The sequence below is a fragment of the Canis aureus genome, chromosome 1 (assembly GCF_053574225.1).
Source record: "Canis aureus isolate CA01 chromosome 1, VMU_Caureus_v.1.0, whole genome shotgun sequence".
NCBI classification, from domain to species: Eukaryota; Metazoa; Chordata; class Mammalia; order Carnivora; family Canidae; genus Canis; species Canis aureus.
The window spans coordinates 63,728,897-63,746,142 of NC_135611.1; the positions used below are offsets into that span (position 1 = coordinate 63,728,897).

The window sequence follows — 17,246 nt, forward strand, 5'->3', positions numbered from 1 at the left end:
ACAAATGAAAAACCACTATGTTAAAACCCTTTGTTGGAATGCTTTCTACTTTCCATAGAACAGCAACTAAAATAACCTGTTCTATAGTTCGTCACACATATAGTCCTTGAGTTTTTTTGCCCATACACGTGAGTATTGTCTAAAACAGGTCTTCTTTGTAGCAGCCAGGCCCTGCCACCACTGTGCTTGGCTGAGGTCACAGATCTGTTGTATCCTGTAGCTTCCCTGTCACTTCCCTGGCTCTCCTCTCCTGATAAGTTTTGTTTCCTGGTGGTAATGAAAACCTTCTGCCCCTGCCATAGCTGCTGCTGCTGCTGCTGGAACTGCCATAGCCACCTTGGTTTCATGGTTTGGAAAAGTATTGGCCTCCAGCACCATAGAGGCCAGAGCTTCTGCCTCCAAAATTTCCTCCTTTCAGAAGACCAACATTTAAAGATTGATTGTTGTAGTTGCCAAAATCATTATAGCTTCTACCTCCAAAGTTGCTTCCATCATTACCATATCCATTATAGCCTGCCCCACCGCCACCATATCTACCACCATCTCAACTGCCACCAAAGCCACCTCACCCACTGGAGTTTCCTCCATGACCAAAGTTGTCATTCCTACCAAAACCACCTCCATGCCTACCACCGCTTCCAGAACTGTTTCAACCTCTCTGGCTGGGTGAAGCACTAGCCATCACTTGCTTAGATAGGGCTTTCCTTGCTTCACGGTTGTGGCCATTCACATGATGGTATTTCTGAATGACAGTTGTGTCTACAGTCATGATCACCAAATGTTACAAAAGCCAAACCTCTCTTGCCACTGCCATGATCAGTCATAATTTTAATCACTCCAATTTTCCCATACTGTTCAAAATAATCTCTTCGATGATGTTCTTCAGTGTCTTCTTTAATGCCACCCACAGTTATCTTTGTTTTTTACAGTTAAGTGGGCACCAGGTCTTTGAGAATCTTTTCTTGAGACAACACTCTTTGGTTCTACAATTCTTTCATCCACCTTATGTGGCCTTGTATTCATGACGGCATCCACCCCCTCCACAGTGGCATATGTGAAGGGAGTGAAAATGCCTTTTGGGGAAAAAAAAAGGTACAAGAAGGGCAGGGGTACTTGGTGTTTGGATCCCTCATTACCACACAGTCCGTAAGTGTTCCTCATTGCTCAACATGTCTCAGACTCTCATCCATTGTTTCAAAGCTCAAACCTGTGATGAAGAGCTTCTGCAGCTGTTCAGGCTCTTTGAAGACTCTGACTTAGACATAACGGTGGTGGGAGGGGGGGACTTTAATGATGCTTACTCGGTGATGTCTGTGAACAGAAAAGCAGGGGTTTGTCAATTAGAGTATCAATAATGTTTCCCTCCAAAATTTGGCAGGAACAATTTTCCAGAAACGTAATTTGTTTTATTTTGCATTAAATAATAGCATCCAAAATAAGGAAGACAGTTTCATGTTACTAGCATAGATAAGCAATATTAATATACTGTATTCTTTTATATTTTCTACACAGCAAAAAAGAGAAAGACATATTCCCTTGTCAATTCAAAGGACAAGAGAGTGGAGTTATGTGAGAATTCCAAACAATATCACATAATCATGGTGTTGCCAAACAGACATTTTCATATTTGTCCCTTCAGAAAAAGAAGTTGAAGAAAAACAATTGAATGGCATTTAATATTCCTCCTTGAGCAATAGTCCTGAGAAAATGGAGAGATACCCCTTCTTGACAGCCTTAATTTTTTTCTATTTTAATGATTCATAGCACTGCTTCATCAGAAATCTAATCCTTTAAAATTTTTGAAAATTGGAGTTAACTTTATGGCGAAGGCTTATATTTTACAGATTCGAAGAAATATTAGATAATTATAAGATTCACTGTTATTTAACACAGCAAATTGCCATTAAAACGATGACATGCCTTCCCTTTTAAGACCCGCCGTAATTTCAGAAATGTCAAAATATGAAAAAAGATTAGCTTATATTAATGATATATATGCTAATTAAAAACTACAGTCCCTCAAGTTCTTGTTTTTAATAACTGTGTCTTAGGGTACTATGTATTTTTAGCTATCCCAAATTAACATAGAAATACATTGTGGAAAACACCATTTGATTTTTTTTTTTACAAAAATGTTTTTTTCTACAAAAATCATATTTTTGTTATAGTTAGGGTGGCTGTATGTTTTCCTTAAATCTTTAATACATGTTATCTCTTTCAGATCAGTGACAAAGTTCTTATTAGACTGATATCAGTTTTCCAGGCAAAATATCATTCTTGTTGCACAGAGGCCTTTTTTTTTTCTACTGGTGAGAAATGGAGATGATACAAAGAGTATGTTAGAACCATGTATCTTTAATACTCCATCTGCAGTGCCATCAGCCAGTTTGCATTAAGAAGTCCCTCTGGCTGTGTTGTAAAGTAGTTCCTGCCCTTCTTGTACCTTCTATGCATGGATTTTTGTCAGCACATTCTATCTTTATTATTAAGAGATCTTCCTTGACATTATATTAGACTATCATGGAAGCAGCATGCTTCTGAGATGCCTGTGTAATGTTGATAAATGTGACACGCTGTAACAGGAGGTAATAGTGCGTTATCACAAATAACTGAATTACGGATGTTTTAACTTTAATTCAGGATCCCTTTATGAAGAACCCTAAACACACGGCTGTAAAGATACCACTGAACACTGTTTTTGTGTGAATATCTAGTAGAAAGCTGGATTTGAGCGTTAAGTAATTTTAGCGGAGAGTAAGGAAGTAGCACTTCAAGAAGTAGCTGTGAAGCAGATATTCTAAACATCAAGCATGTGGTAACTCGTAAACTTCATGGTTTTCTTTTCTTTTTATTTAAATTCAATTAACTAACATATAGTACATCATTAGTTTCAAATGTAGAGTTCAATAATTTATCAGTTGTGTATAATACCCAGTGCTCATCACATCACATGCCCTCCTTAAATGCCCATTACCCAGGTACCCCATCTGCCCACCCACTACCACTCTGAGGACCCTCAGTTTGTTTCCTAGAGTTAAGTATCTCTCATAGTTTGTTTCCCTCTCTGATTTTTTTCCCATTCAGTTTTCCCTCCTTTCCTCTATGATCGTCTGTTCTAATTCTTATATTCCAACATGAGTGAAACTATATGATAATTATCTTCCTCTGACTTATTTCACTCAGCATAATACCCTCCAGTTCCATCTATGTCCATGTAAATGGTAAGATTTCATTATTTTTGATGACTAATATTCCTGTGTGTGTGTGTATGTGTGTGTGAGTGATATATGCGTGTATATATATCTCACATCTTCTTTATCCGTGGACATCTGGGCTCCCTCTACAGTTTGGCTACTCTGGACATACAGTGCCAGCAACATGGAGCCACAGCAGTTATAGACCTATGCTTAAAAAGAGGACTAAAAGAAAATGATAAAGATCTTGGTACTGTTTAATCTTATTAGTCATTACTTCTTAATTATTGCTTCTTATGACACTGTTTCATTTCTTAAAATGAATAGGTATAGGGACACCTGGGTGGCTCAGCGGTTGAGTGTCTACCTTGGGCTCAGGTCATGATCCTGGGGTCCCAGGATCGAGTCCCACATCAGGCTCCCTGCAGGGAGCCTGTTTCTCCCTCTGCCTGAGACTCTGTCTCTCTCTGTGTGTCTCTCATGAATAATAAATAAATAAAAATCTTAAAAAAAAATAAGTAGGTATAAAATGCTTTCTGGGTTTGAACTATTTACCTTTCTAATTCTTTACCTTTCCGTTATAATATAGGGTGGGAGATTCAGGTGGGGTGAGTCACTTGCTTTTTTCCATAATTGATTTAGAAGTGAATTCAGTTTTGGTTAAGGTAGGAAAACATTTCATAGAGAAATTATCCAAGTTAGGTGTCATGGAAGAACTAAGGTCAATGTATTTGCATGTCGTTGTGAGGCTTACAGAATGAAGTTCAGAAATACTGATTTTTTTTGAAATTTTTCTAAGTAATCTCTACCCATTGTGGGGCTCAAACAACCCCAAGATCAGGAGTACCACACCCCACTGATTGCTCTGATTATACTTTAGTAAAAGTTGAAGTGGTTCCTTCTAGGAGATCTGTCTGAGGCATGTGATAGCATGTCTCTCAACACTTCAAATTGCCCAGGGAGCAAGTAGCAGAGAGAATGGTCAGCATCATCCTGCATATTTCATTAGGCAGTAAGACAGAGAGTTGACCTGAACATCTCCCCATGTTATACTCTAATCTGATTTTAGTAACATCAGTATAATTCTATATTGACGCCCCGCCCCCCCTTTTATGTTCCATTGCCATAAAACGCTGCCATTACAGTATGTACTCTGTGCTAAATCTCATTGGATCTCTATATAAAATCCTTAAAACTATCAGGACCACGTTACATACCTTAGGAGGTGTTCTAACTATGAGAATGAGGTTTTCTTTCTCCTCAAGATACAGCCCTGAACATAACAGTAGGGAATTTTTTTTGTTTGTTTTTCTTTAAGATGAGGTCTTCATAGGGTCAGAGTATTCTCTTTCCTTCTTATTTTCCAGAGGCTTAAACTGAACCCCAGGGATAGGGCATGATGCAATCATAGGAATGGATTCTGTGACAGACAGAAGGTGTAAGCATCTTTCCTTTCATGTCTTTTTCTATGTAACTGATACTCTCATTTATTTATATCTACTCTTAATTAAAAAGAGATGAGATATGACTAAAATAATGTATACATTGCACCAGTATAAAGTGAACAAAGGAAACAGGGAAAAGGGCAACAACAGGACACGAGGGAGCTAAAATGAAACCAAGGGTCAATTAGTAAGTTGGAAGGTGTGCTCTGCCAATGGAAGTTAGCAGATTGCAGTTTTTAGCTTTAAGATTTTTAGCTTTTAAGGGAAAGAGAAAACAAATTATAAGACTTGAAGTGCTTATGTTATTAATGCTAATTTCTCATGAGGAAAATAAAAAAAGACCTTTTGTGGTACTCCAACTATAGATCTCTCATTTTCATAGGGGGCCCTGTGATGAGCTTAATATCCTCAACAATATCCCTCCAGTCAATGCAGTACAAATCATTCTAGATATTTTTCTTATTACCTATATTTAATGTGAGCCTGGTAGTGACATACACATGAAGTTCAATAAAAAGTTATTGTATGAGAGTCTGTAAAAGTGATCTCTAAGGACAAAGGACTATAATTGTCTGATTTTGTATGTAAGTACACAGATTGGAATACCTAGAGCAGAAGTTGTCAAACTTGTCCTACACAGACCAGAGTGAATATTTTCAGTCTTGTGGGTCATATGGCCTCCATCACTTATCATTCAGTGCTAGCATGATGGCATGAAAGGAGACAAGATAAAGTGTAAATGGATGAGTGAAGCTGTGTCAAAACCTGCTTTATAAATCAGGCAGTTACCCAGATTTGGTTCATGAGCCATATTTTGCCAATTCCTGATAGAAAAATGAATGTCATTTAAACAAAGTTACGTCACCTCTGAATAAGGGCAGGTGAGTGAGTAGAAGCAATAGGAGCAATATTTCCCTCCCCAAATTCCACATCCTGTGTAAGAATAAGTGTTTATCTATATGTGGGATATGGGAAGTGTACTATTAAATAATACGCAGCCAGGATTGGCCAGGTGTAGCTCTTGGCTCTTCTACCTGCCAGATCTGTTAACGTAATCAAATTTCCTCATCTGTCTCTAACTTGATCTCCTTATCAGGAAACTATGCATAATAATTCTTTCCTCACAAGGTTGTTATGAGGCAAAATACAGCTATTATGAGGCAAAATAATAGCTATTACCTGAATGATTCATATCAATTAATAGATAATAGGCAAGCTATTATGAGGCAAAATAATAGCTATTACCTGAATGATTCATATCAATTAATAGATAATAGTTTGGGTCCTGAAGTCTGTGCTAGAAATCTCAAATTGTTGGCCAAAGGACTCTGTCCAACATATAAACATGTTTAATTTGCTCTGAAAAACATGGACTGTTTAAGTATCTGACATGCTAACATGAAAATATATATATATGCACACATATATATATATTTGGTGACTATCTATGAAAATAAGGATTTTAGGGAAAAGATAAAGGAAAGATCTAGCTGCCTTGGGCCTGTAGCATTGAATGGAAACAATGAGCTGCCCATGTTGGGAGGGCAGCCTCTGGTTTGCATCGCCCCCACCAGCACACCTCGTCTCCCTGGTGCTCAGGCTGAGCTCTGTTGGCATTTATAATCCAACATGTCCTACTTGTTTTGCAGTTCCCAGGGGGGAAAAATCCACCTTGGTACCTTGTCTACCTCTTTCTTTTTCTTTTCTGTATCTTGTCCCCTTCATTGTTTGTTGTTGGTTGTTGGTTGTTGTTAAAACTCTAGAGAGTGGTGTCTTAGAGAGCATGTAAATTGATAAGTTAATAAGGTATCTGTGGTCAAAGAATTTTAAAAAAAGAATTCAATGGTTAAATATGGTTAGGGATGATGAAAGAAGCAAAGAAACCAGGTGTCTTTCCTGTGGGCATCTCATTATCCTTTAATATATTAATGTGTAGTTTTCATTTTCAAGATAGGAGAGTGCTCTACAGCTTTCCTGAATTGACGTTAACAAAAAAAAAAAAAAAAAGAAAGAAAGGAAAAGAAACTGTGTGAGAGACCTGTACTCTGAAAAGTATAAAACATTGATAAAGAAATTGAAGAAGACACAAAGAAATGGAAAGATATTCCATGCTCATGGATTGAAAGAAATATTGTTAAAATGTTTACACTAATAAAAGCAATCTACAGATTAAATGCAATTCCTATCAGAATACCAGCAACATTATTCATAGAACTGGAGCAAATGATCCTAAATTTTGTGTGGAACCACAAGACTGTAAGTAGCCAAAGCAACCTTGAAAAAGAAAAGTAAAACTGAGGTATCACAATTCCAGACTTCAAGTTATACTGAAAGCTATAGTAATAAAATCCAATGGTACTGGCACAAAAATAGACACAGAGATCAATGGAAAAAATATCTGCATTTATATGGTCAATTAATCTCCAACACAGCAGAAAGAATATCCAATGACAAAGGCAATCTTTTCAACAAATGGTGTTGGGAAAACTGGACAGCTACATGCAAAAGAATGAAACTGGATCATTTTCTTTCTTTAAAAAAAAAATCTATTTATTTATTCATGAGACAGAGAGAGAGAGATGTAGAAACACAGGCAGAGGGAGAGGCAGGCTCCATGCAGGGAGCCCGAGGTGGGATTCGATCCCAGGTCTCTAAGATCAGGCCTTGGGCTGAAGGTGGTGCTAAACCGCTGAGCCACCTGGGCTGCCCGGATCATTTTCTTTCACCATAATAATGGATTAAAGACCTAAAGGTGATACGTGAAATCATAAAAATCCTAGAGGAGAAGATAGTAACCTTTTTGACATTGGCTGTAGCTAGCAACTTTTTACTAGTTATATGTCAGGAGGCAAGGAAAACAAGCAAAAATATGCTATTGGGACTTAATCAAAATAAGAAGCTTCTATACAACAAAGGAAATAATCAAAATTAAAAGGCCACCTACTGAATGGGAGAAGATATTTGCAAATGACATATCTGATAAAGAGTTAGTATCAAAAATATATAAAGAACTCATGCAACTTAATACCCAAAACACAAATAACCCGTTTAAAAATAAGCAGAAGACATGAACAGACATTTCTCCAAAGAAGATATCCAGATGACCAAGTGACACATGAAAAGATGCTCAACGTAACTTATCATCAGAGAAATGCAAGCCAAAACTACAATAAGATACCACCTCACACCCATCAGTATGGCTAAAATCAAAACCACAAGAAACAGTTAAGTGTTGGCAAGGATGTGGAGAAAAAGGAACCCTCTAGCACTTTGATGGGAATGCAAACTGGTACAGTTTCTGTGGAAGACAGCATGGAGTTTCCTCTAAAAGTAAAAATAGAACTACCCTACCATCCAGTAATCCTAGGACTGAGTACCCTCAAAATACAAAAACACTAATTCAAAGGGATATATGCACCGTTATGTTTATTGCAGTTTTATTTACAGCAGCCGAATTATGGAAGCAGCCCAAGTGTCCATCGATAGATTGAATGGATAAAGAAGTGATAATTATATACATATCTATAATTATATAATTTATTACATAAAATAAAACAATTTAATTGTTTTATAATAAATGTAATAATTTAATCATTTATGTGTCATTACAAATAATTATATATGATAAATATGATTATATATGATTTGTTATATAAGGTATTTATTATATAAGGTATATAATTATAGAATTATAAATAGATTATATATAATTTATTATATATATATATATATATATATATATATATACACACACACACACACACACACACACACACACCATTATTCAGCCATAAAAATCTATCCATTTGGAATGACATAGATGGAGCTAGAGAGTATAATACTAAGTACAATAAGCCAGTCAGAGAAGGACAACTACCATATGATTTCACTCATATGTAGAAATTAAGAAACAAAACAAATGAGCAAAGTTAAAAACAAAAACAAAAACAAAAACAAACAAAAAAAACAGAGACAAACCAAGAAACCAACTCCTAACTATAGAGAACTGATGGTTACCAGAAAGGAGGTGGGTGGGGGAGTGGACAAAATAGTTGATCAGGATCCAGGAGTACAGTTGCTGTGATGAGCATTAGGTGATGTATGGAAGTGTTGAATCACTATATTACACACTTGAACTTAATATAACATGGTATGTAAACTGTAATGGAATTAAAGTTTTTAAAAATGAAAAAAAATGGAAATTATCATCCTTTAGTTTTAGTGCTCCATGCAGTTGTGGCTACTTAGCCATTTAGTATTATTTCCATAGAACATGATTTGGGAAACATTCCCATTACCATCCTAAAAATCCCCATGGAATTTGTAATTTTAAGACAGACATTCTAGATATAGGCATGGCAAGTAGTCTATACTGATACTATTTCAGGTAATTGTATTCACCGATTACATCATGATTGAACCTACTTTATAACATTTACTGGATAATAATAGTATCAAGAGTAATGTATATAGCCAAGATTAATTGAATACTTGCAGACAATGGGTAAGTACTTTGCTGGATTATTTAATTTAATCCTCACAGAAATCCTCTAAAGTGATTTTGTCTTATCCTTATTCTACAAAGGTTGAAAATGAGGCACAGAAAGGCAAAATAATTTGCTAAAGGTCACACAGCTACTAAGTAAGGCAACCAAGATCCTTAGTCCTTACTCTTAGCAGCTCGACACCTGTCTTGGCTAAATGCAGTGACAGTTGGAAGACATCTGACCCAAATTATATCTAAATTAGTGTGGTCTTGGACTGTATTTATTTTACTCAATAATTATTACATATTACATATAAAGATAAATTACCTGCTGAGAATAACTCACTTTTTTATTACAAAACTTTCATAAGAAAAGTGTATGTTCTCTTTCACTTCCTTTTTCTTCTAGGATGTGTATGTAGCAAATGCAGTAGACTCACAGAATTATGGTAAAATTAAAAAAAAAAACTTTCTGAAGCATCACTACTAAAACTATGAAGTAGTTTTAAAATGTTATATGATCTGATGAGATTTTTTTCTAAAGATTGATACCCATGGAATTAAGGCACAGATTACTTATACCTGTCCCAGAAGGTACTGATTAGCCCCAAACTGTTCCCTACTTGAATCAATAAAAAAGGGCCAAGAGAGATCAATAAAATCCACACATAACTTAATGTTTCTAAAATCCCCTCTGCAAAATGATAGTGTTTAATAAAGAAATAGATATGCCTAAGTTCCCTTTGTCTCTGTGTCATCACTGTCCACCCTTTCCTGGAGTTTCGTGTATAATTTTGCTCAAAGTACAAATTTCTAATTTATTAAGGAAAAAAATATAAGAGTATTGGAAAGATGTTTATTAAGGTCCAAGAATGGTCAATAAGTTAGAAGACATTTGTTATTCAGTAGATTGGAGAATAAATACATAACAAATTATAATAAAATATTAGTTTTAAATGTATAGATGTATACACAAATATAAATATATACATGTTGCATTTCATTGATATCAAGATGCTCTTGTTATATTACACGTAACATCAATGTAATCGAAGCTTTTAACAGAGAAGATGAACAATGTACCAAACCTGCAATTACAGTTTTTGTAAGACACATTCAGATTTCAGAAACTATAAAAATTCGAATGTATCTTATGGTGGAGTCTGGCTGAGATGGAATTAATGGATTATTAACTAATCTAATGTGGGGGTTGGTAGAATGAGCGAGAAGGAGAAATTAATTGAGATTGGTTCCAGGTGACTGGCATAAGGGTAGGGGTTGGTGTATATGGGAAGCAAATTGAGATGTAGCATGATGTGAAGTTTATTTAAGGTCTTAATCAGTGTCAAGTTCAAAGCCTTGTTGAGTTAGTTGGGGGTTACCTTTAGATGGGTCACCCTCTAATCATGCCTTATTTGTCCCTCTGATGTATTTACAGGTACTGAAGATGGATGGGCATCATTAGGTATCTCTTATTATATTGCCCCACAAATATCTTAACCGTGAGTTTTTCAGAGTAATATTTTTTCCATTCATGTCTACAGGGTGATATCCATTTGGAGAATTCATGACCATGCCTAAATGTTCATATTAATCCATTAAATCAAAACATGATTTTCTTCCTGAATTTTTTTAAATAACATATATTTTTCTGGTTCTGAAAATGATTCATGGTAATTGAAATCAGTTTGGAAAATGTTGGTATAAAATAGATGACTTAAAGTCACCTATAGTTGTACATCTACCTATAACTAATTAATTTAAAATGTTTCTTTTTTATTTATGATTTTTTTCACATAAAACTGAGATTGTGTGGTATAATAATTTTTACTATTTAAAATGGACATTGTAAACATGTCATTTTAAAAATGATTAGTCTGGATAGATAAGTCAATGTTTCACAAAACTTAGACTCATGTTCATCCATGTTACTAGACTGACTTCAAAGAGGAGGGTTCTATAACCTATAATTTTAACAAAAATCTATTGCCTTGTAAAACTAGCAAGAGGAAAGCAGATCTAATTACCATACCTCTAACATTTCATTGTATTTTGTAATATTACAATACCATGAGCTCAGGTGTCTCCATATATTTGGAAATTGGACACATTACAACTGATGATAACACTCCAAAATTCTGTATCATTTCTGGAAAAAATAGTGATTCTCTGTAATTTCAAATTCTCAGAAATATCCATAAACATATGTTTTCTATACAATTTCTGGATCTTAAATTCAATAAGAATATTCCTAATTGATAAGACTCTTCAAGTTATAAGCCTCTACCTTTGTTTGAAGAAATTTCCATAATGTCACAATTCAACAATTCATTCTCTTCCCAAAAGGATCAGATATCCACATTGATGTTTAAAAATAATAGGAGAATTGCATAGAATGTTTAAAAATGAATCTAAGTAAAGTGATTTATAGTACATATCACTGGGCCCATGATTTGATTTGATTTATTATTTAAATTCAATTAACCAAAATATAGTAAATCACTCGTTTCATATGTAGAGTTCAATAATCTATCAGTCGTGTATAACACCCAGTGATTTTAAGCTCCATTTTAATAATAAGTGTTAGGTAACCTATTTCAAAATAAGCTTTTTTTTTTTTTTTTTTTTTTAGCTTGGTCATTAGTGGCGCTGGGCAAAATAATAGGTGCCCAATGAGTGTATGACTATTTGGCAGAAGGCTGCTATGGCAGGCCCCCAGAAGGTAAAGGAAGAAATACAGAGCTTGGGAGGGTTTGAAACTCGGAAGGCTCTTAGGGTAACATGGTTACAATGGTAAGAGAGAAGATTACTGAAAAAGAAGTAGGGATAATCTAAAAGGAGACAGAAAGAAGTTCCAATATGTTAAAGATTAGCTAATTCTTGTTTTTCTTAAAATATATTTTTAAAAATTACTCTTTCGTGATTTTTCTTTTTCTGATATTATGCCCTAGATAGACTATGGAAATCAAGAGATTTTTGCATGGATCTTTACTTTTCACATTTATAGCAAAATCTAAGACTGTCATTTCAGAGATTATATATCAGTCATCAAGCAACATATGAGGAAAAACTATCTCTGATCGCTGAGGTTGGACAGTGACACATTAAAGGGAGTAGCTTCTCATTTTCTGGTAATGACTTTGTGGTCCTAGCTATGCTATAATTAAAAGTTGACCTGTGGATTACGTACTACCCAATAGCAGGGGCTGAGTTCTTTAGCCTGTGTTGTCCTATCCTGAATATAGCCGATGACTTAAAAACACTCAAAACTGCGACAAGATGCCATTGCATTTTAAGACAAAATTGATTGCCTAATCAATGTTAAGAGATGTTGAGAGAGAGAAATCTAAGACTTGACTTTGGATTATTGGATTGTCTAGTTGTTCTCATGATGCAGGATACTGATTCATCAATATCACTGACCACTTAGGATGAGCTGTCACAGCCCTCCATGTGCATTACTTTATTAAATCTTTCACATTTGGAGGGTGCAGCTATTTTTTTTTTTTTTTTTTTATGATAGTCACAGAGAGAGAGAGAGAGAGGCAGAGACACAGGCAGAGGGAGAAGCAGGCTCCATGCACCGGGAGCCCGACGTGGGATTCGATCCCGGGTCTCCAGGATCGCGCCCTGGGCCAAAGGCAGGCGCCAAACCGCTGCGCCACCCAGGGATCCCAGGGTGCAGCTATTGATGTGGCCATACTTGCTTGGCCTGAAAGTGTTCACAGTGTATTGGATTTTTTTAAAATAATGGAATTGATTAATCTCGTTTTTATTTATTTCTAATTCCAAGAAGGATGGATTTAATAAAAATATTACACTGGAATAGGAGCTTTATTTTTGTATATAGTTGGGAGAGAAAAGATTTTATAGCATCTCCATTTATCAGTCAGTATATGCAACTTAATTGTCCTTAGTTCAGGAGTTACCTCAACAAATAATTTATATTTAATATCATTTTTAAAGATTATATCAGTTAGTGCATGTCCTGTTACAAAGCAGTATTAATAGAAAACTGTTAATGGAAACTTGAATCATCTAAAGTATCCAGAATTTCAAAATGATACATCTATGATTTACTAAGAATAATAGTCCTGCAGTTTAATATAGTTACTTTTCTTTTTTTTGGTTTGCAATTGTAATATTCAGCCTGTTACTTTGTACAGTAGAAGAGGAGACAAATGTTAACTAAGCCAGGAATGTAGATTTTCTTTCTTTCTTTCTTTCTTTCTTTCTTTCTTTCTTTCTTTCTTTCTTTCTTTCTTTCTTTCTTTCTTTCTTTTTTTTATGTGGATTTTCAAAGATGCCTTCTGCTCAGTTCTCTGCATAGGCTCATTTCTTGCCTTGTTAACCATAACAAAAGACAGAAATGAAATATTTTTTAGTTTGATGTCTTTGTATAAGTTTTTTTTTCTTCTTCAATTTGTTTATACATCAGTGTATGATTTAGTAAACATTGTTCTTCCAAGTCAAGATAAGCAGGTGATCTTGTCACCTGCAATAACACGGATGGACCTAGAGGGTATTCTGCTAAGGGAAAGAAGTCAGACGGAGAAAGACAAATACCGTATGATTTCACTTATACGTGGAACCTAAAAAATAAGAACAAAGGAATAAACAAAACCAAAACAGACTCATAGATACAGAGAACAATCTGGTGGTTGCCAAAGGAGAAGAGGATAGGGAGAGAGCAAGACAGGGAGAGAACATCCAATATAAATAATACAGGGTGCTGTAATATGCAGCATGGGGAATGCAGTTAATAATATTATAACGGCAGCCTGGGTGGCTCAGCGGTTTAGCACTGCCTTCAGCCCAGAGCATGATCCTGGAGACCCGGGATCGAGTCCCACATCGGGCTCCCTGCAGGGAGCCTGCTTCTCCCCCTGCCTGTGTCTCTGCCTCTCTCTCTCATGAATAAATTAAAATCTTTAAAAAAAATAAAAATAAATAATATTATAACTTTGGTGACAGATGGTAGCTAGATTTATCATGGTGATCACTGCATAATATATATATCTTTTTTTTTAATTTTTATTTATTTATGATAGTCACAGAGAGAGAGAGAGAGAGAGAGAGAGAGAGGCAGAGACATAGGCAGAGGGAGAAGCAGGCTCCATGCACCGGGAGCCTGATGTGGGATTCGATCCTGGGTCTCCAGGATCGCGCCCTGGGCCAAAGGCAGGCGCCAAACCGCTGCGCCACCCAGGGATCCCTGCATAATATATATAAATGTGAATCACTGTGTTTGTTGTACATGTAAAACTAGTATGTCAACTATGCTTCAGTTAAAAAAAAAAAAAACATAGGTGATACTTGCTTTGGAAGTCTTCTAAAGGTGGAGGTTGATGGGTCTGGGTCTTTTTTTTAAATTTTTTTTAAGTTTTATTCATTTATTCATGAGACAGAGAGAGAGGCAGAGACACAGGTAGAGGGAGAAGCAGGCTCCACACAGGGAGCCTGACGTGGGTCTTGATCCCCAGTCTCCAGGATCAGGCCCTAGGCTGAAGGCAGCGCTAAAATGCTGAACCACCCGGGCTGCCTGGGTTTGGGTCTTTTTATAGTTGTCTACAGTTGGTGGTTCTCTGCAATGTTGCTCCTTTTCTTCTCTGTAATTCCATCCTAAATAGAGCTAATATGGAGTCAGTTTCTACTCTATTCAGGTAACAGGTAATAGGTACCTTGTATCTATTCCATTGTGTTTCCAGAACATTCTTTTTCATTTAGAATGATCTTTGAGACTAGGATTTTCTACTTATTTGAACATCACCAATAGTTAAGTCGTTCCATGTTTTAACCATAATAACGTTCTGCTAGATTGTCAGTTCTATATTCAATATTTTTATTTATTTATTTATTTATTTATTTATTTATTTATTTATTTATTTATTTATTTATTTATTTTTTAAAGATTTTATTTATTTATTCATGAGAGACACAGAGAGGCACAGACATAGGCAGAAGGAGAAGCAGGCTCCATGCGGGGAGCCCGATGTGGGACTCGATCTTGGGCTGAAGGTGGCGCTAAACCATGCTGCCCCCATATATTCAATATTTTTAAACATCAGTGGCTGTATAGTATATAGAATAAGGTCCTTTTAATAAAGAGATAAATTACAAACAGTTTTATAACTGTTTTATAACAGTGTTATAAAAGGGTTTTATAACAGTGTTTTGTGATTGAGTCACAACTCAATTCTTGGTGTGTGTATGTGTGCATGCGCACGCTTCCAAGTACACACTGTGTATGGATTATTTCATTTTGCCTACATGATAGCATTACCTACAGTGGCCCTTCTTTGTTTCACTTTATTTTCTTCTATAAATCTCAAATTGCTCTTTAATATGTGTTTATGAGCTATCCATTTCTTATTCCCTCCATATTTTACGAAGGCAAACACAGTTAAGTCAAGATGACTAATGGGTTGGTGGGGAGAAGTTTGGGCTGATAAAAACTACATAGGGAACAAACGATTTCCCTTTAGAGTTATCCTTTTAAAATAGCCAGTTATTACGAATAAAAAGGCAGCATTGTTAAACATTTCTTTTAATTAAATTTTACAATATATTTGCCATTCTAACTTCCAAGTCTCGTGTTCCCTATGGCAGGCCTCAGTAGGCATTCATAATATGAGAGAATATTTGAGTTCTGGAACCTTTTATAGGAAGGTAGGAATCTTATTTTATATACTTTAAAGTATTAGATACGGTGTTTACCAAAACAAAAGACAATCAATCATTAGCAAATATCAGTTTTCATCCTCTTCTGGGAACATCTTTCCCCCTTCTTACTCTCGTCTGATAGTTTTCTAGTCCATTCTGGTTCTTACTTATTCAAAACTGATAACATGTTTTCTTGACTTTTCTTTTTCTTTTTTTTTTTTTTTTCCAAATTTCAGCCACCTCTTCCACTGTCTACCCACTTTCCTGGCCAACTTGGCTCTTGCCTCACTGAGTAAATTGAGACTACCACAAACTTCCACAATCATCGTATTTAACACCTACCTGAGATTAAACTGAATCTACTTTTGATGAATTGTTCATGCTTTTACAGAAGGCTGCACCCTCTAAATGTTTTTTAGAACCTACCTTCCTTACTCAAGACTACTGGTCTAGCGATTATTACAATAGACGAGTGCAATATGATGCTGTTATTTCTTAAAAATCAGTATCTATTTACTGTGAAGGATGATTTAAGATGTGTTTTCAAGTTAAAGAAATATATATGTTACATATATGGAAAAGGATGTATGTCGTATAGCAATATTATACATTACATGTTATAGACATTCTTTAAGTAGGGATGTGAGAAATATTCAAACGTGGCCTCAAGAAGGTAAGACTTGAACTGAAAATTTTGGATGGAGAGATTTGGATATATGGAGAAAGAATCAAAGCAGCCATTCCAGACAAGAGACAGAACATGAGGACATATGCAAAAGTGCCGATGAGCATGGTATGTAATCAGGGTTCAGAAAGGAAGCCTGAGTAACTACAGTAGAGCTTCATGAAAGAGTTCAGAAAGGGATATGATGGCAAAGGAAGCTTGGATGCTGCTTTGTGATGCCCTTGAATTCCAGGATACATTCAACAGAGATGATATAGAACATCCACATGGAAATATCTAGTGGTGAATTTTGCATTTCTTGAGCTGAGATTTTATAGTAGGGTATGCTTAGACTCATGTTTCTTTTGATTTTCTGTTTAGTATCTTCCAAACTGAGTTCATGTGTCATACTTCAGGATTGAGGAAAAAATACACATCTTGGTGGCATTGAGGACACATACTGGTGAACAGGAGTATAGAGGCCTGAACACATCAAAGTTCTACTCCTTCATTGAGACATACGAAGAACAGATCAGGTCGGCATAGGAGGTTTTCCCAGTGAACAGATCCAGGGTTCCAGTTGAGTTTACATTTCAGCCTACCTGAGCTTCGGGGTCCCAGGATGAGACAGCAGACCCCATGAGCAGGGACTTGGCCTTTTAAGAGAGGAGATTGATGTTGGCCATTTCATGTGATGACAGAGCAGAGACCTGAAAGTCATTTTTCACCGAACAAACGATGTCCCTTACCTCCCCTTCTCTGACTCTGTCATTAGTACACTAACCTCATAGCCT

At 35.8% G+C, this 17,246-nt stretch overlaps 1 protein-coding gene across 4 annotated transcripts in view; it reads left to right on the top strand.

Moving 5' to 3' along the window:
* The window catches only part of NKAIN2 (sodium/potassium transporting ATPase interacting 2), a 952,120-nt gene that overhangs the window by 303,226 nt on the left and 631,648 nt on the right, over window positions 1–17,246 (top strand). The window contains exon 1 of one of the 4 annotated variants that reach the window (XM_077902217.1): window positions 10,564–10,627. The exons of the other annotated variants lie outside the window; for them this stretch is intronic. Within the exon in view, the coding sequence (XP_077758343.1) occupies window positions 10,577–10,627 (51 nt within the window). The 5' untranslated portion in view covers window positions 10,564–10,576. Of the gene's footprint in view, window positions 1–10,563; window positions 10,628–17,246 lie in introns of those variants that run through there. 4 annotated transcript variants of the gene reach the window in all.